The sequence below is a fragment of the Nannobrachium achirus genome (genome assembly GCF_963921795.1).
Source record: "Nannobrachium achirus genome assembly, chromosome: 14".
Classification (NCBI taxonomy): domain Eukaryota; kingdom Metazoa; phylum Chordata; class Actinopteri; order Myctophiformes; family Myctophidae; genus Nannobrachium; species Nannobrachium achirus.
Window position 1 is genome coordinate 787,743 of NC_137821.1, and position 20,688 is coordinate 808,430.

Below are 20,688 nucleotides of genomic sequence, written 5' to 3' on the forward strand. Positions count from 1 at the left end.
CTCTCTCTCTCTCTCTCTCTGTCCCCCATTCATTCCTAATGTCTCTCTCTCTGTCCAGTCCACAGTATGAAGTGGTCATGTGACCTGAAGGGGTCATCAGAGTTCAGCGTTGATCAGCTGGTTCAACACATCCTGGACACACAACTACACACCAGACCCCCCCCACGCACACACACCTGTCTGTGTGCGACCACAGGTACACAACCAACTACACACCACACACACACCTGTCTGTGTAATACCACAGGTACACAACCAACTACACACCAGACCCCCCCCCCCCCCCCCCACCACGCACACACACCTGTCTGTGTGCGACCACATGTACACAACCAACTACACACCAGACCCCCCCCCACACACACACACCTGTCTGTGCAACACCACAGGTACACAACCAACTACACACCAGACCCCCCCCCCCCCCACGCACACACACCTGTCTGTGCAACACCACAGGTACACAACTACACACGACTACACGCCACACACACACACACACACACACACACACACACACACACACACACACACACACACACCTGTCTGTGCAACACCACAGGTACACAACTACACACAACTACACACCACACACACACACACACACACACACACACACACACACACACACACACACACACACACACACACACCTGTCTGTGCAACACCACAGGTACACAACTACACACAACTACACACCACACACACACACCTGTCTGTGCAACACCACAGGTACACAACTACACACAACTACACCACACACACACACCTGTCTGTGCAACACCACAGGTACACACACAACTACACACCACACACACTCCTGTCTGTGCAACACCACAGGTACACAACTACACACAACTACACACCCGACCCCCCCCCCCCCCCCCCCCACATACACACACACACACACACACACACACACACACACACACACACACACGAACACACACACACACACACACACACACACACACGCACGCACACACGCACGCACACACGCACTACGGCATTCACCAAATATTCAAATATCAAAGTCACTATTCGACGTTGTTCACCAAAGTCGAATATTTTATTTTTTATTTTTTTATTGTTTTCTCTTTAAAAAATCTATAGTTTATAAAGCTTGGCTAGATAGGAAGTCATAAGAATGAGTTGTCAATGCCCCTGGTGGATGAATTTGTAAATGCTCTATACCAGGGGTTCTCAAACCTTTTTAGGCCGTGACCCCCAAAATAAACATATTTGAACTGGGGACCCCCACCCTGACAAGCACTTGGAATTGTAGGAATTACATTTAATGTGACTCGGTTCCACAGATAAATATTGTGAAAATAGCAGATCTACATGCTCACAACGCCTCGCAACGGGAGGCGTTGTGAGCATGTAGATCTGCTATTTTCACAACGTTCGCCTCTTGCTTACTTAATATTTGACAGTTTGGCCAGTCCTGTCCAATATTCCACTATTAGAATACTTTGAGGTTGAATAATTAGAATATGGTGCCAGTCCAGTCCAGTGTTTATCAACCAACGGTCAAAGCTGAGCGTCAGCAGAAAGCCTGTCAGTCAGACCAACGTAAACCCTTGACGTTCGGTCGCTGGACTTGAAGATTAAAGAAAATAAGAGTTCTTTGTGGAGTTATGGGGAAGTAAGAGTCTTATGGTCAGTGTGATGTGAATGTACAACACTGTTAGACCATAATGTGTTGTTCTGACTGTTAGACCATAATGTGTTGTTCTGACTGTTGGACCATAATGTGTTGTTCTGACTGTTGGACCATAATGTGTTGTTCTGACTGTTAAACCATAATGTGTTGTTCTGACTGTTAGACCATAATGTGTTGTTCTGACTGTTGGACCATAATGTGTTGTTCTGACTGTTAGACCATAATGTGTTGTTCTGACTGTTAGACCATAATGTGTTGTTCTGACTGTTAGACCATAATGTGTTGTTCTGACTGTTAGACCATAATGTGTTGTTCTGACTGTTGGACCATAATGTGTTGTTCTGACTGTTGGACCATAATGTGTTGTTCTGACTGTTAGACCATAATGTGTTGTTCTGACTGTTAGACCATAATGTGTTGTTCTGACTGTTGGACCATAATGTGTTGTTCTGACTGTTGGACCATAATGTGTTGTTCTGACTGTTAGACCATAATGTGTTGTTCTGACTGTTAGACCATAATGTGTTGTTCTGACTGTTAGACCATAATGTGTTGTTCTGACTGTTGGACCATAATGTGTTGTTCTGACTGTTAGACCATAATGTGTTGTTCTGACTGTTAGACCATAATGTGTTGTTCTGACTGTTAGACCATAATGTGTTGTTCTGACTGTTAGACCATAATGTGTTGTTCTGACTGTTGGACCATAATGTGTTGTTCTGACTGTTGGACCATAATGTGTTGTTCTGACTGTTAGACCATAATGTGTTGTTCTGACTGTTGGACCATAATGTGTTGTTCTGACTGTTAGACCATAATGTGTTGTTCTGACTGTTGGACCATAATGTGTTGTTCTGACTGTTGGACCATAATGTGTTGTTCTGACTGTTGGACCATAATGTGTTGTTCTGACTGTTAGACCATAATGTGTTGTTCTGACTGTTAGACCATAATGTGTTGTTCTGACTGTTAGACCATAATGTGTTGTTCTGACTGTTAGACCATAATGTGTTGTTCTGACTGTTAGACCATAATGTGTTGTTCTGACTGTTAGACCATAATGTGTTGTTCTGACTGTTAGACCATAATGTGTTGTTCTGACTGTTAGACCATAATGTGTTGTTCTGACTGTTGGACCATAATGTGTTGTTCTGACTGTTAGACCATAATGTGTTGTTCTGACTGTTAGACCATAATGTGTTGTTCTGACTGTTGGACCATAATGTGTTGTTCTGACTGTTGGACCATAATGTGTTGTTCTGACTGTTGGACCATAATGTGTTGTTCTGACTGTTGGACCATAATGTGTTGTTCTGACTGTTAGACCATAACTAGCCCTTACCCGTTCAAAGATATGAGCTCCGAAATGATGTGCAGTGCGTGGGTTATGGGATGTGCACTGTGCACACAGTATATGAGGGATGGAAAGTAACTTTAACTGGTGCTTGCATGATAATATGTAGGAGCATCAATGTAAGAAATACCCGTTTTGTTTAATGGCTACAGCGATACTGTGTACCGATCTGCATGATTTTTGGACAACATCTGTAACAGGGCCAGAACCCCCCCCCCCCCCCGCCCGCCCGCCCGCCCGCCCGCCTGCACACACACACACACCCCCCCCCCCCCGTGTGTGTGTGTGTGTGTGTGGGTTTGTGTGTGATTGTGCATGGCCTGAACAACAGCGCCCCTCCCTTAACATGTGTGGTCACAAAAGGTACTGTAGGCTAAATAGATATAGATACACCATCAAAATGCTAATATACAGCATATGATTTGTGAAAGTGACAAACGGGCTTCACAGTTATGTCAGGTGTGTTCATATGCTATTGGTGATGCGATTTCAGATCAATTGCTCCAGCCATTGAGGAGAAACGCTGTGACAGACAGACAGACAGACAGACACTCACTCAGACACTCAGACACTCAGACAGACAGACATTCGCAAAATTATATGTTTGATGTGTTGTTCTGACTGTTAGACCATAATGTGTTGTTCTGACTGTTGCTACAAATAGAAAATAACAAGTTTGAAACCATAAATTAGATATTTAGATATTTGAATAAATATTGTATTTAGTATCTGCTTGTAAATGTGTCATGTTGTAATAATGTAGAACATTCTACTGTTTGTGTGTGTGTGTGTGTGTGTGTGTGTGTGTGTGTGTGTGTGTGTGTGTGTGTGTGTGTGTGTGTGTGTGTGTGTGTGCGTGCGTGCGTGTGTGTGTGTGTGCAGTGTCTCACAGGTGTAACAGCACCAAGCATCGCATCATCTCCCCCAAACTCCCCCCCTGCTCCCCCCCTGAGCCCAAGGACCCCCCGGAGCCCCCCCTCCCTGCTACGTAAGCACACACACACACACGCACACACACACGCACGCACGCACACACACACACACACACACACACACACACACACACACACACACACACACACACACACACACACACACACACACACAGGGAGAAGAGTCTGGGTCACGTGGAGCGTCGTCCAGGGTGTAGAAAGAAAAGCTTGGGTAATGCCCCCAGTAACTGGAGGCATTACCCAAGCTTTTCTTTCTTGTCCTATGCCAATCAGCCCTATTCACGGCCCGCCCACTCAGCATCCCCCTGGTGCTGAAGTCACGTTTTGAAAGGTAAACCCTGCTAAAAGCCCATAGAGTTAAAGGAGCTATAGTCAACTTTACGAAAACATTATTTTTATTTTAGCATCCTTTTTTCCAGAAAAAAGTTGACTATAGCTCCTTTAACACAGAAATTGCAAATTTAATGCAATTTCCGAATAGTAAAGTATAAAATACGGCTAGTAGTGATGCGCGGGTCATGTTTTTTTCATAATCCGCACGACCCACAGCCCGCACGGAACGCAACCCGCCCGCGCCCGCCCCGCAGGACAATATATAAATCAACAAATCCGCCCGCCCCGCAACCCGCATTTATAAAAAAGATGGTATATCATCTCCAGAATAGCTCATCTTTATATATGGCTCTTCTAAGTACCCAAAGTCGCTTTACAGAAAGGTTTACAGTAGCACAATATTGTCATGGGCTAAATAAACAAACGTGTTGTTCAAATTGGGGTTTAGCCTATAAAACATTCATTCAAAGACGTTCATTCTCTCTGGGGCATCGTCATGGTAAGAATGGCGTTTCAGGTTTTATGTCAATCATATTTATACAGCGCCTCGCACTTTAACAGACAGCAAAAGAGGACAATATTAAATCCTGTTGGTTATTGATTAACACATATGGTGCCAACCCCGAGTTTCCCGAGTTTGTATTGGTACTAGTGCTGTGCCAACCCCGAGTTTCCCGAGTTTGGGCCGTTTTTGAAAAAAAAAAAAAAAAAAAAAATTCAATTTTTTTTTTTCAAAAATTTTTTTTGGACCTCCAGAAATGTATTAGGCATGATCGCGATCGCGAAATTGCATGTTTAACCCCCATACCAACCCATTCTTTCAAACATGGCAGCCATGTTTGTTTACATCTGAAGAAAACATAATGGTTCATAAATCATGAATACCTGAACGGATTTCCAAGCGGATTTTTTTGTTTGAAAGCTGTGAACAGCCTGCACACACGTGGTGCATCATCTAGGCATGGGCGTGCACTTTTTACACAATTGCGCAATTACATGGAAGTCTATGGTAACCATGGCAACGTGGCCCATTGAAGAGAAAAAATCATGGCTACATAAGTGTTAATCACCAGATTGGAGAGATGCATGGGAGCGACTGGAGTCTCGAGGTGAGCGTGCAGTCAAAAAATCCATCTCATATGCGAAAGTTGTGTTTCAAATCGTATCCGTTGACTGGCTGGTTATATAACTTAACCGACACAAAGTATTTATAAACGGACTTGTGTGGATGACAGAGACATAGAAGTGAAATCCTGATCAGCGACGCGCTGAATTGTTTGTGCATCTTCTCTGCTGTGCTCACGACCTCACGTTGTGTAAAATGTTGGCAAACTGTGGTTCGCGGTCCCAACAGGAGCGGAATTGGGATGGTCTTCGCACCAAGGAGCGGAGGAGAAACCTCGCTCCTCTCTGGCGCATTTTAAAACTCACTCGCTCGTGCTCATATTCAAACGTTGTATTCTTATTCTTATAGGCCTACTCTTATTAAGAATAAAAGGCAAATAAGAACAGGAGATTATTCTTATTTATTTTTTGCACATGAGAGTGGTATAACCCGCCCGCCCGCCAATTGAGTCTGAAAACCTCGACCCACCCACCCGCGTGCGGGCGGGTTGGCGGGCGGGTGGGGGCACCGGGTTGATCCGCGCATCACTAACGGCTAGCATGATCAAGAACACAAGATAGTAAAAGGCACAAAGGCAAGCGTTAGAATTTACTTTACCGTTTGAAATAATGATTTGTTGGCTTTAAGTCCAGCGATTTCTGTATTAATTTCCCCTGCAAAACCGCACCAGGAAGTTGCTGAGAAATTTGCTGAGTGGGCGGGCCGTGAATAGGGCTAATCACAAGCCGCGGCCATCAAGCATCAAGGCCATTTCACACATGACCCTCTTCTAGCGCCACCAGTATCAGTATCTCTACACTCATGTCATCACAAACATGGATCTCCCTTTAAGTAAAACATTTGTGTGTTTCTCTCCTTTAGCTCCTCCTCCTCCAAGGGTTTCTACGGCGACCACCGGGTGGCGCTGCCCCACAACGCTCTGATCGTCATGGCGACGGTGGCCCCGCCCCTCCTGCTCTCCTCCCCCCCCGCCCCCCTGTCCCCCCCCACCCCCGCCCCCGCTGTGACCTTCGACCCAGACTCCTTCCTGGTGTCTCCCCGACAGGGTCAGACCTACGGGGGCGGAGCTCCTCCCCCCCCTGGCCCCTCCTCCCCCCCTCCCCCCCCACGGCCCCCCCTCCCCCTCTCTCTCTCTCCCCCCTCCTCCTCTCTCTCGCCCCCCTCCTCCCTGTCCTCTCTCTCCTCCTCGGAGACCCCACCCACCCCCTCCCTCTCCCTGTCTCTGAGCCCCTCCCACTCTGTGATGTCACTCTGCCTGGAGCCGCTGGCCCCGCCCACTGACGGAGACCACCGGAGGGAGGAGACCAATGACGAGGTAGGACTTTACTCTGCTGTCATTGGCCAGTTTAAACCTTTTCTCTTCTGTCATTGGTCAGTTTAAACCTTTCTCTTCTGTCATTGGCCGCTTTGAACCTTTCTCTTCTGTCATTGGTCAGTTTAAACCTTTCTCTTCTGTCATTGGCCCCTTTGAACCTTTTTCTTCTGTCATTGGCCGCTTTGAACCTTTCTCTTCTGTCATTGGCCGCTTTGAACCTTTCTCTTCTGTCATTGGCCGCTCTGTGGGAATGTTGGCCATAAATACCTGATCTACAAGTGTTTTGTCAAGTTAAATTCACCCTTTGTCAAGGCCCGCCCATTGTCCCGCCCCTCTTCACACCCATTGGTTGCTGTGTCTTGGTGGGACACTCCATCCACTACCATTGTAATTCAGTTGCTTCCTATTGTTATTCTGTGTTCAATTCTCATTTCAAGCTTGGTTTCAGTGAAATGGAGCTGCTCAGTGGCAGTATAGTGACTCAGCATGTTTTTAAATGTTTTTATTTCTCCATAAATGATGTTTTAGCAAATTCAACATAAAAATGGCGGAACCAAGGCGGGACAAGGCAGATAGAGCCTGCTGGTTGGTCAGTCAGACAGACAGACAGACAGACAGACAGACAGACAGACAGACAGACAGACAAAGGGTGAATTAGTGAATGGGTTAAGAAATGGTGGGATAAACATTTTAAAATAAAAAAATAAATAAATGAATGTTATTTTAGTCTCATTAAATGTACATTAAATGGGTTAATAATGGTTACATTTAAACTAAATGGGTTAATAATGGTTAAATGTCCATTAAATGGGTTAATAATGGATTAAATTTAAAGTAAATGTGTTAATAATGGATTGAATTTAAACTAAATGAGTTAATAATGGTTAAATGTACATTAAATGGGTTAATAATGGATAAAATTTAAAGTAAATGTGTTAACACCTTCTAAGCCTGGCCGCACTCCCTCGGACTTCCTACTGGGTCCCATCAGCCAATCGTCTATTCCCGTACTTCGCCGTAATTTATGAAATTAATCATAATTTTTTGAAAAATACAGTCGCAGGTCGTGCTCTGTCTCTTTAAGAGACGTTGTGCAATCGGATCACGTCAGAAACGTGATGGCGTCATCGGCTGGCTCTGCCACTGGCTCCACGAGCGGCCATTACGTTCCCCTTCACTGTGTGTGCTGCAGCCTGGTTTAGCCCATCCCCTCGTCTTTTTCGACCAGACGACAGGCGAAATCAAGGCTTCGGAATGAGTGGAATACATGGAATTAGATCGATGTGCGTGCGACGAGGACGTAATGTACTTTCGAACGCTGTTTTTTCTCGCGGATTACCCCATCTCGCTCCATGCAAATGAACGGCAGAAATACAGCCAGCAGCAGCTTCTAAGTAAGTGGCCGCCCAAACACGTAGTGTGTGCACGTCCTGCTGGCTTGCACTGAACGACCCGCGCGCGTTGTTTATCATTTGGTGTGTTTGTTTTTTAAAATATGTTTATAAATAAAACGCTGATTGCACGGCAGTACCGGGGTTCAGGGGGTTCTGCCGCGGCTTAGAAGGTGTAATAATGGATTGAATTTAAACTAAATGGGTTAATAATGGTTAAATGTCCATTAAATCGGTTAATAATGATAAAAGTACATTAAATGGGTTAATAATGGGTTAAATGTCCATTAAATGGGTTAATAATGGATTACATTTAACTCATTGAGTGCCAATCCCGAACTAGTTCGGCTTTATTAGCGTATCGTAGTGTGCCGATCCCGAACAAGTTCGGCTTTTAAAAAAAAAAAAAAAAAAAAAAAAAAAAAAAATTTTTTTGAATTTTTTTTTTTTTTTTTGGGACCCCATCAAATCTGGTGAACATGATTTCAATCGCGATTTTGCATGTTCCACCCCCATACAACCCCATCTAACATACAGGGCAGCCATTTTTGTTTACATTACATGTAAAACATAATGGCGATTATCTCAAGAATGCCTGAACGGATTTCCAATCGGATTTTTTTGTTTGAAAGCTGTGAACAAACTGCACAAATCCACTCCAATGCAATCCAGGATTGCATTGGATTTTTTAGAGCTCATTCTTCTCTGTTTTTTTCCCATGCATGAGGTGTGCAAGGTTTAATCATGGCTAAGTTGACGAAAATAAGGCTTCTAAAATGCTTGGTAGCCAATAGCTAACTTCAAGCTAACTTCATCCTCTTCCTGTACATGCACAAAGGAAAGTGTCCTTTCCTTTGTAAAAAAAGTCATGGCTCCAGGGCTTGGGCATGCATTACCAGCATATCTCTATTATTCTCTGGTCACTGGGCGCCCTCTAGTGGTGATAGGCTGGCACTCAATGAGTTAAAGTAAATGTGTTAATAATGGATTGAATTTAAACCAAATGGGTTAATAATGGTTAAATGTACATTAAATAGGTTAATAATGGATAAAATTTTAAGTAAATGTGTTAATAATGGATTGAATTTAAACTAAATGGGTTAATAATGGTTAAATGTCCATTAAATCGGTTAATAATGATAAAAGTACATTAAATGGGTTAATAATGGGTTAAATGTCCATTAAATGGGTTAATAATGATAAAAGTACATTACATGGGTTAATAATGGGTTAAATGTCCATTAAATGGGTTAATAATGCTAAAAGTACATTAAATGGGTTAATAATGGTTAAATGTCCAATTAATGGGTTAATAATGGTTAAATGTCCATTAAATGGGTTAATAATGGTTAAATGTACATTAAATGGGTTAATAATGCTAAAAGTACATTAAATGGGTTAATAATGGTTAAATGTCCAATTAATGGGTTAATAATGGTTAAATGTCCATTAAATGGGTTAATAATGGTTAAATGTACATTAAATGGGTTAAGAATGATAAAAGTACATTAAATGGGTTAATAATGGGTTAAATGTCCATTAAATGGGTTAATAATTCTAAAAGTACATTAAATGGGTTAATAATGGTTAAAGGACCTACACCATGAATTTTCACTTTTTCTATTTTAAAACCTTTTTTTGGGGTCCCACTGGCACCTTCTATCCTCACAAAGTCCTATGTCTGACCGTTGTGTCTTTCTCTGGTTTTGGGCAGACAGAGATGAAAAGCTTTCCACGGGTTCTCAGAACAGTGCTGTTCTGAGAGTTGACGAGAGTGACGTCACTCTCGTTTCCCGTTTTTTTTTTCAGTCAAAAATTATTTTTTTTCAAAAAACCTTTTTTTTTTTCAAATTTTTTTTTTTCAAAACTTTTTTTTTTCAAAAAAAATGCAATGCAGAGTAAAAAAATTTTTTTTTTCAAAACTTAAAAAAAATATTTTTTCAATTTTTTTTTTTTTTCAAAAAACTTTTTTTTTTCAAAAACTTTTTTTTTCAAAAAACTTTTCAAAAAACTTTTTTTTTTCAAAAAACTTTTTCTTTTTCAAAAAACTTTTTCTTTTTCAAAAAACTTCTTTTTTTTCTGGAAAAACCCCACTAGATGCGCCCCTGAGCAAACAGAGGCCGTTTTGGTATTGCAGCTGAAGAGCCTCATTATAGTAGAGCTAGAACAAACAAAAAGAATGGTCAGAGTGTTTGTTGAGGGTTAAAACCTGTCTAAGACTCAATTTTGAGCATATATTTATACAAAAAATATAGTTTTAAAAGCATTAGCTTTAAATGTCCAATTAATGGGTTAATACTGGTTAATGTACATTAAATGGGTTAATAATGGTTAAATGTCCATTAAATGGGTTAATAATGGTTAAATGTACATTAAATGGGTTAATAATGATAAAAGTACATTAAATGGGTTAATAATGGTTAAATGTCCATTAAATGGGTTAATAATGGTTAATGTACATTAAATGGGTTAATAATGGGTTAATAATGGTTAAATGTACATTAAATGGGTTAATAATGATAAATGTCCATTAAATGGGTTAATAATGGTTAAATGTACATTAAATGGGTTAATAATGATAAATGTACATTAAATGGGTTAATAATGGTTAAATGTCCATTAAATGGGTTAATAATGGTTAAATGTCCATTAAATGGGTTAATAATGGTTAAATGTACATTAAATGGGTTAATAATGATAAATGTACATTAAATGGGTTAATAATGGTTAAATGTCCATTAAATGGGTTAATAATGGTTAAATGTCCATTAAATGGGTTAATAATGGGTTAAATGGTTCTCTTCCAGGGAAGCCCCGCCCCGTCCCTGCTGTTGCCACAGCAACCGGCCTCCCTGCTGCCGGTTGGCCAGGAAGCGGCCAATCCGACGCCTCCGCCGCAGCCGACCAATCAAGCGGCGAGGTGCCCGCCCCCTCCGCCGCAGCCGGCCAATCATACACCGCCGGGACACAGGGAGACCCCGCCCCCTCCGTCTCAGCCAGCCAATCAGGAGAGGAGAGAGAGAGGGAGGGAGGAGGAGCGAGAGAGGCAGAGACCCAGTCAGCCTTACGCTAACCCTAGCGCCAGGAATGCTAACGCTAGCCTGCCTAGCGCCCACGCTAGCCCGGCCGCGGTGGACCTGAGGAGTGCTAGCACTAGCCTGGTCGGTGTCTACGCGAACCCTGCTACAGTCAGCCCGGCTAGCGCTAACGGTAGCCCATTTAGCCCCCATGCTAACCCCGCCACAGTCAGCCCGGCTAGCGCTAACGGTAGCCCGTTTAGCCATCATGCTAACCCTGCCACAGTTAGCCCAGGCACCGCTAACGGTAGCCCGTTTAGCCATTATGCTAACCCCGCCGCAGTTAGCCCAGGCACCGCTAACGGTAGCCCGTTTAACCATCATGCTAACCCTGCCACCGTCAGCCCGGCTAGCGCTACTAGCGTCAACATGGCTAGCGTTAGCCGCGCCGTGCGCGTGAAGGAGGAGAGGGGGCGGGGCTGCCACAGGGAGGACACGCCCATGGAGGAGGGGGAGGAGCTAGCCGACATCTCCTTCGACTCGCACTTCCCCGACGACCTCATCTCTGAGCTCATCACCAACAGCCCCGCCCCCAGCCTGGTGACCTCATCGGCCGGGGGGGCGGGGCTACGCTACATGGTCCCCCCCTCCCCCTTCCTGCCACTCCCCCCTCTCCCTCCCCCCTCCGACCGCCTCGCAACCATCACCGACTTCTCACCGGAGTGGTCGTATCCTGAGGTAAGGATTTATGATACTTAGCCTGCGAAGTTAGTTCAGGCAGGTCTACTCGAGAGGTTACATTGCATTGCAGTTGTATAAGGACACTAATACTCACTATTATGCCAGACCCTACGTCATTGGCTGACGTGGCAGTCAGCTGATCATTTGCCAACTACTTAATCCCGCCCAGTGTGTCATTCTCCCTGCTGCTCTTGCCCGGATTGTTGCTTGTGTTTGCTTGCCCCCACCGCCTCCCCAGCACCACCAGTAGGCTCTGCTAACTCTGTTCCCCATGGGGGGTTGTTTATATATCTATATCTATATCTCCCTGCTCATTATGGTTAATGATGTTCTTCTTCTGTGCTGCTTGCTGCTGAGCAGGGAGAAAATGTAGCAGAGCCAAACTCCAAATTAAATGTGACATACACACTTGTACACTCATTAATATTAAACATAAACATTGTTCAATATATCGTGAGTTACCTGACTGAAATAGAAAAAAAATACTTTTAATTTAACGCTGATCCCGAGTATACTCGTGAAAAATACTCAAGTATTTAGAGTGCCGATCCCGAGTATACTCGCGTAAAATACTGTATATAGAGTAACGCTGGCGTTCTTACCCTACGGTCCGTTGTAAAGTCCTGGCACGATTGGACTCGCCGATTCATCATCATCACGGATCCACGTGCACAAAATAGTAATCCCTTAACACATTCCCCGCCATTTTAACATACCTTCGTACTCTCCCCTGCCTCTGTCTCCATAGACTTCCATGTAATTCATAGTGCACGGATCATGCACACCCATGCCTAGATAATGCACCACGTGTGTCCACATTGCTCACAGCTTTCAAACAAAAAAATCCGAATGGAAATCCGTTCAGGCATTCATGAGATAGCAGCCATTATGTTTTCCTAAAATGTAAACAAAGATGGCTGCCATGTTTGAAAGATGGGTTTGCTATGGGGGTTAAACATGCAATTTCGCGATTGCTATCATGCCTACTCCATTTTTTGGGGTCAAAAAAGTTTTTTGAAAAAAAAGATTTTTTGAAAAAAAATAAATATATATATATATATATATATATATTTTTTCTATGGATTATCGGGCCTGGCAGGGAAAGACATTGAAATAATCTCGGGACTATCGGGCCTGGCATGCAATGAGTTGTTTAACATGGAGGCCGACGGGGAATCTCATCTTTAAAGGAGCTATAGTCAACTTTTTCTTGAAAAACGGATGCTAAAATAAAAATAATGTTTCGAAAATATTTTATAAAAAAAATAAGCTTCATATATGTGTTTCAATTAAAAAATGACCACAAAAAGCGGAAAAATAATGATAAAATAATCATTTTGGCCCTTTGTTTACATTTACGGGCCCTGTAAATGTAAACAAAGGACCAAAATGATTATTTTATCATTATTTTTCCGCTTTTTGTGGTCATTTTTTAATTGAAACACATATATGAAGCTTATTTTTTTTATAAAATATTTTCGAAACATTATTTTTATTTTAGCATCTGTTTTTCAAGAAAAAGTTGACTATAGCTCCTTTAATGTCCATTTTCTCCAAACAACACTTTTAAAGCCAAGGATGGCATTAGATTCTCACAAAAAAAACACATGTTGAAAGGCAATGATTGGCCATTACACAACCGCATGTGGATGACGATCGCTTCCGGTGAATGACGTCATGACGTCAAACAGGAAGTGTTTACGCAATGGACTTCTGGCCTTCAAAATAAGAGAACGGTCGTGGATGGAGCCTGCGAGAGGCACGCTGGACATTTTAACCCGTTCATTTCTGTAACACTAAATGGGTTTTAATAGTTAAATTCATCCTCAGAAATGATTTAATGATTCTTCATCTGTCATAACTCTTCTAAAACACAACAGCTGTTTTAAACACATTTGTTTTACCACAATGTTGTTCTTTCCTCAATGTCTCACTAGCCACCATTATATACTGATATTTAATAATAATTGTGGGCTCGTTGAAAGGTAGACCTGTATGTTATATCAGCACCAGTATCAGTAAACAATGACCCACAGTACAAAGGCTCTTTGTGCCCATACATGGTGTTAACATGCGAGCCCACACTGTCTCGTAGGAACAGTATTTTAGTCAGGTGCGCTAGGGACATAACATGGCCATTTCGCCCTTTATTAGTCTAAATGCACCACATGTTGCACAGATGTATCCCAGGGCTTGCTCTAATGATTTAGCTAGGGCACCCGAGTCGACGGGGTCGCCACAGCGGCCAAATCAAGTTGGACTCCCATCGACTTTCAATACAGGAGGAAAATACCCCAAAAAACAAAAAAGAATTCCTGGGTATTTAACCCATTTAGGCCTAATAGGGCTAAATCAGAAATTAGCCTACAAAACAAATATGTTGCTACATACTGTACATGTACTGTAAGCCCCTCCCAAACAGCAAAATGTGTTCCCGGCCTGAATGGGTTAAGTAGGATCTGAGGGGTCTTGTCATGATGCTGAATTCATTGCAAGCATTTGTTTTGCACAAAAAACATTCCTTGGGCTATAAATGGCCCCAGAAAACGATGGTTTAGTGGGCATTTTCTTGGGCCATTTATTTTAGTCCCAAGGAATGTTTTTTGTGCAAAACAAATGCTTGCAATGGATTCAGCATCATGACAAACCCATAGTTAGACCCCTCACATCCTACTTATAGCAGATTTTCTTCTAGGTATTATATAGAACGTCGATGGGAGCCCAACTTGATTCGGCCGCTGTGGCGACCCTGAAGGTCGCCGACTCGGGCGCCCTAGCTAAATCATTAGAGCATGACCTCGGGTACATCTGTGCAAAATGTGGTGCTTTTAGACTGATGGAGCGTAAAATATCCCTAACGCCCCCGACTATTTCTAGTTTAACTAGAAAGACTGTTCCTACGAAACAGTGTGGGCTGCTTTGGCATGTCTACCCTTCTGCTGAGCCGGTCCAGTCATCACTGTGATGTCAGAACAGCTCAGCTATATCCATATATGGAGTCCGTGAGGTCAGATGTAGAGACCTAGATCTCCATATATGGAGATCTAGGTGATGATCCAGTGGTCTCCATGTATCGATATGATGACAGTCAGCAGTCATGATTTGCAAAGGAATTCTGTCTTGGCCATAATGGAGCTTCCATATATGGGCATTGCCAGATATGGGCTTAATATTGATGACATCAGGGATTTCCATATATGATAGCCAGAACAGGCTGTCTTGTTCATTGAGTCAACAATGTGATGTCACAACAATGTGATGTCACAACAATAATGTGATGTCACAACAATGTGATGTCACAACAATGTGATGTCACAAAACAGGTCACCTACTGTATAGACGTCAAGGCCTTACGGACTGACTGAGTCACTGACGGACCTCTTCTCTGTGTGTGTGTGTGTGTGTGTGTGTGTGTGTGTGTGTGTGTGTGTGCGTGTGCGTGCGTGCGTGCGTGCGTGCGTGCGTGCGTGCGTGCGTGCGTGCGTGCGTGCGTGCGTGCGTGCGTGCGTGCGTGTGTGTAGGGAGGAGTGAAGGTGTTAATAACAGGTCCATGGTCAGAGCTTTCAGAACGTTACTCCAGTGTGTTTGACCAGAGCGTCGTTCCTGCTTCCCTCATCCAACCTGGAGTCCTGAGGTGTTACTGTCCTGGTATGTAATATTATACTATACTATACTATATCTGTCCTGGTAAATAATAAGACTCCCTAATCGGGAGATAAGCGACCGTAGGTCTCGCTAGAAGAGGGCCATGTGAGAAATGAGGGGTGGGGTCTCCGCGTTGCCTTGACGGACGAATAGGTACCGGCCCCGGCTCTCCCGGACGCTCCTAGGCCGAGTTAGGGCATTTTATGTGAGCTGCAGTGGAGGGGGTCCTCCACTGGGGGCGCCACGACTTTTGCATCCGTTGAGTACCAGGAGTGGGTGGTCCCCGGGAATTCCCCGTGAGCAGCCCCGTGGGGGTGGTCATTTGGTCATTTTTGCACATTTGGTATTTCTTTTACACCTGGGGGTCCCCCAGGGACCTGGGGGTCCCTGGAACTCCGGGGGTCCTTGGAGGTTGTAGTTTGGCAGGCAAGGAGTTTGTGTGGAAATTTTGCCATGGATCGGGGCAACGGTTGTGGAGATATGAGCAGGGCAAAAGTGTGACTCACTGACTCACTGACTCACTGACTGACTGACTGACTGATAGACAGACAGCCCGTGGAGCTTTTGATAGTAAATGCCAGAGATGTAAAAGAGTCTTTGATCTCGAGTCAATTCCGAGTCACAAGTCTTTGATCTCGAGTCACGAGTCGAGTCGAGTCTTTAGTGGGTCAGCCCGAGTCAATTCCGAGTCTTCATCTCGAGTCGCGAGTCACGAGTCACGAGTCATATATATATATATATATATTTTTTTTATGTAGCCTCTGGTTGAAATACAGTTATATGGCGCATCACAAATCACCCAGTACTACACACCGTCACACAGATACAGCAGCAGCAGCCATGGCAGGCTAAATTAAGACACATGAAATTCATGAATGTATGTACTCACAGTCACGCTACGGAGGCTGTTAAATGTTCCACGATTAATAATAATGGATCCATTTCCCCCAGAAAACAGCTCTGAAGTAGACCTCCTGCCTCTCCTTCCTCGGTGAAAGTTCCTTGGAAGCAACGCAGTTATGTCCAATAGTAGCAGGGTCCCCGGCCGTCCGATCATCATCCGATGAATAAAATAATCCCAAAACCAGCCACACTTCAGTTGCTTGCTTGACACTTAAATCCTTTTTGTAGACCTTTGTAGCTATCTGTACTGACATTTTCCTAAGACAGCTTGAGCTAGACAAGTACTCAAATGTTGTTTTTAATAGGAATTGCGAAGCAATCACAATTTTTCTATTTGAAGAAGCCGCCAGAGCTGGACAGTAAGCAACATAACACTTTACTGCAGTTACTGCCGTAAAACGTATCGCTACTGGTTACCATAGCGACGTGTACTCTCAGTGGGGATTGGACCTGGCCACCTGGGAATACATTTTACATCACTGTCGTAAACGTTTGTTGCCGGCGTATAATTAATATACTATATTAATTAAATTGTACTGGCAAGTGCATGATTGTATTCATGATCACTCCTTTACTGTATTAATATAAACAGACAGTATGTCAGGATTGATACATTACTTAGTCATTGATACAGCATAATTTTCAATAGCAGTTTTAGTTAAGATATAAATAAAAAAAATTAAACGTGGTTCAACATAATCTTTATTCCAAAATAAAGCTTTTCTTTTACTTCTTTAGCATAAAGCTTTTTTTCCCTTTCATTTCCACTCCCCTCCTGCTTATTAAAAGCTCTTTTTCTTTTTTAAAGTTACTGCAGTGCTGTGAAGAATCCTGACAGCACAACTGTAACATTACGGGCATATTTGGCATAACTTCACGTTAATGCTTTGAACAATAATTACGTGGGGTTAATTAGTAGATGCAGCTGGTGGAATTGACATCATGAAGAGAAGAGCCCACCGCCACCGGAGAAAAAAGTGAAAACCCGACGCTAGAAAAGCACTGTCTCACGGAAAATCCTATTATCTTATCACATTATTAAACAAATGCCACGTTAACTGAAGTAGAATAGCTGATGATGAGCTAAACATATGTGTTTTATTTCGCCGTTTTAAAAAATAAATCTTATTCTGAAAGGCTGCATGCAGCAGCTGTCCTGCCTACTGCTGCTACTGAACTAACAGCCTAGGCCTAGGCTACTGTAGGTTTATTGTTCAGCCTATAAACCTCTCAAAATCAACTATGGCTTATATTGTTTTAGCCTATAAGGCTCCCAAAAAATCAGAGTTGCAAGCTATTAATCCACCTTGTCATGGCGCGTCGGCGTCTAGATATAGATTGGAAAGACGTACTATAGCCTACGTGCGAGCGCAACAGATACAAAAAACAATTTAATAATCCTCTAGCAGTGTAACAGTAGGGCTACTGGGCATGGTAACCTCACGTTAATGCTTTAAACAATAAGTTAACTTACGAGGGGTTAATGAGCTCAGCTATTAGACCTATAGCTGCAGCTGGTGGTAGTGGAACATTATTAATATTATTACGAGAGGAGGCTGCGCTCTGGAGAGAAACCCGACGTTAGATAAACAGGTTCTCACAGATAATCCTATCATTTTATACAATTATTGAACAAATGCCAGGTTAGCTGAAGTAAAATAGCTGATGATGAGCTAAACATATATGTTTTATTTCGCCGTTTTAATATTTAAATCTTAGGATGAAAGGTCCATGCAGACGGCTGTGTCTGCCACGCTTTGCGAGACAGACTGCGGTTTTCCCAACGGCCCTGAGCTGCGCGCGGTCCAAGTGAACACAGCGAAGCGCTCCTGGCCCCCACCGTTGCGCTTAAGTACGTTGGGAAAAACAACGCGGTCGCCGCTGTCTCCGTGCGCAACACTCAGCAGCACAGCGGCGCGCAGCCGCGCAACAGAGAAGAAAGAAAGAAGACAGGAGAAGGAAAGGCAATATTTGTCGTGCTTGTCATGCATTATAGTGCTTAAAATAAAGACTCGAGAGTCGACTCGACTCGTCATGTTCACGAGTATTTTGATGACGAGTCGAGTCAAGTCTCGAGTCTTTGAGGGGCGAGTCCGAGTCGAGTCACGAGTCTCCAAAATCGTCACTCGAGTGACCGAAAGTCGCAAGTCTTTAACTCGAGTCCCCATCTCTGGTAAATGCGACCTACGGTCGCAACTATACTATCCAACCTGGAGTCCTCAGATGTTACTGTCCTGGTATGTACAGTACATATACTATACTATATATATATATATATATATATATATATGTGTGGCGGAGAGAGTCGCAGCCCCAGCCTGAAGCCTCAAAAGTCTAGTATCTGCTCTCGTTCCATAGGGATGTCCCTTTGAGGTGATGGTTAAGATATTGGACTTTCACGCGGGAGACCTGGGTTTGAAGCCGGGTGGGGAGGTTCGGATCACCTCCGTTACATATATATATATATATATACAGTATATATATATATATATATATATATATATATATATATACAGTATATATATATATATATATATATATATATATATATATATATATATACAGTATATATATATATATATATATATATATATATATATATATACAGTATATATATAACCGAGCACAAAAAGAAAGGAAACTTGACTTCGGTCCATTACATCTCCCTTTTAATAATACCAATTTGTATTGTGTTTTATATCATTTTTATGGTTGATTCGTCACCTTTATGACGAGGTACAGTTTGTAAGCATTGGGAATTCATGGAATGAGCAACACAGCTAAACATGTGGGCAGCGTCGACCAAAATTGCTTGCAATGCTGTTCTTCTGTCATTTACTCTAGTTTTGGGCTTCCCTGACACTGAGCTTAACATTAACAAAGTGTAAAAATGGCCAATATGTGTTGTTTTTTCTTTTCCTTATTACTGTGGGAGAGTGCTATCATTCAATGCCCCAAGCAACAAAGGTGAACACCAAAAGAACAGTATTGCAGGCCTGCCAGGCCATTTTGACCATTTTTGGAGGGGCGCTACCCACACGTTTGGCTGTGTTGCTCATTCCACGAACACCAGATCCTTACAAGCTGTACCTCGTTGTGACAAATCAACGATAACAATGATATCAAACACAATACCAGTTGGCATAATTAAAGGGGAGATATAATGGACCGAATGTTGGCACATCTTGTGAAAGTGAAAGTGTGAAAGTGTGTATGTCCCTCTGTGTGTTCAATCTTTATTTCAGACCCAGGAAGATCCATATCAGTCACAATACAATAAAACAATACAAGAACAAGTAATAAAACAATACAAAAAACAAGTAATGTGTGTGTCTATGTGGTTGGTTAGTTTCATTTATTTGTCCACAATGTGGAGATTTGTCTTTAGTCTCATATACATTCACAACAATAAAACAACAGATGACAGCAACAAACAATTACAAGAAGAAACAGGCAGATCAGCGAGACATGACATCATTCAATGCCTTAATGGCATTTGGAATGAATGAATGTTTAAAACATTACGGCTACGGTTTGCCCAATCTGTTCTATAGCGTCTACCAGAGGGAAGTAAGTCAAACTCCCTATGGAGTGGGTGAGAGGGATCATTTATTATCTTGACAGCTTTTTTCCTAAGCACTTCAGTGTAGATACAACTTAATAGTTTTTGTTTTTTCCCTATGATTTTTGATGCCAGATTTATTATTCTCTGCAGCTTGCCTCTACATTGTATGTTCAGATTACCGTACCACATTGTATGTTCAGATTACCGTACCACATTGTATGTTCAGATTACCGTACCACATTGCCATGTTGAAGGTTAAGATTCCCTCTATGAGGTTCTTATAAAGCGTTTCCATAATGTGCTTGCTCACCCTGAAAGAGTTGAGCTGCGTAAAAGGTGTTTATGTGGTTGTGTAGCCCACTCTGCAGGTCTAGTGTGTTAACAGTGTGTTAACAGTGTGTATGTCCCTCTCTATGTGTGTGTATGTGGTTGTGCAGCCCACTCTGCAGGTCTAGTGTGTTAACAGTGTGTATGTCCCTCTCTGTGTGTGTCTATGTGGTTGTGTAGCCCACTGTGGGGTGTGCGATATGACGATAATTATCGTCTCGGCGATACAGCTTTGCCACGATAGGCCATTTCAGAATATCGTTTCTCTCGTGATACAAACAGTCATTTAGAAAAGGCTCTGGAATCTGGATATACAGCGAGTGCACGTTCCATGAGTCGCAGCTCGATTGCT

At 42.8% G+C, this 20,688-nt stretch overlaps 1 protein-coding gene across 1 annotated transcript in view; it reads left to right on the forward strand.

Moving 5' to 3' along the window:
• The window catches only part of camta2 (calmodulin binding transcription activator 2), an 84,204-nt gene that overhangs the window by 21,514 nt on the left and 42,002 nt on the right, over positions 1-20,688 (forward strand). The window contains exons 8-13 of the mRNA XM_080742287.1: positions 59-196; positions 3,903-4,008; positions 6,294-6,464; positions 6,694-6,747; positions 10,951-11,893; positions 15,418-15,544. Of these exons, the coding sequence (XP_080598413.1) occupies positions 59-196; positions 3,903-4,008; positions 6,294-6,464; positions 6,694-6,747; positions 10,951-11,893; positions 15,418-15,544 (1,539 nt within the window). The remainder of the gene's footprint in view (positions 1-58; positions 197-3,902; positions 4,009-6,293; positions 6,465-6,693; positions 6,748-10,950; positions 11,894-15,417; positions 15,545-20,688) is intronic.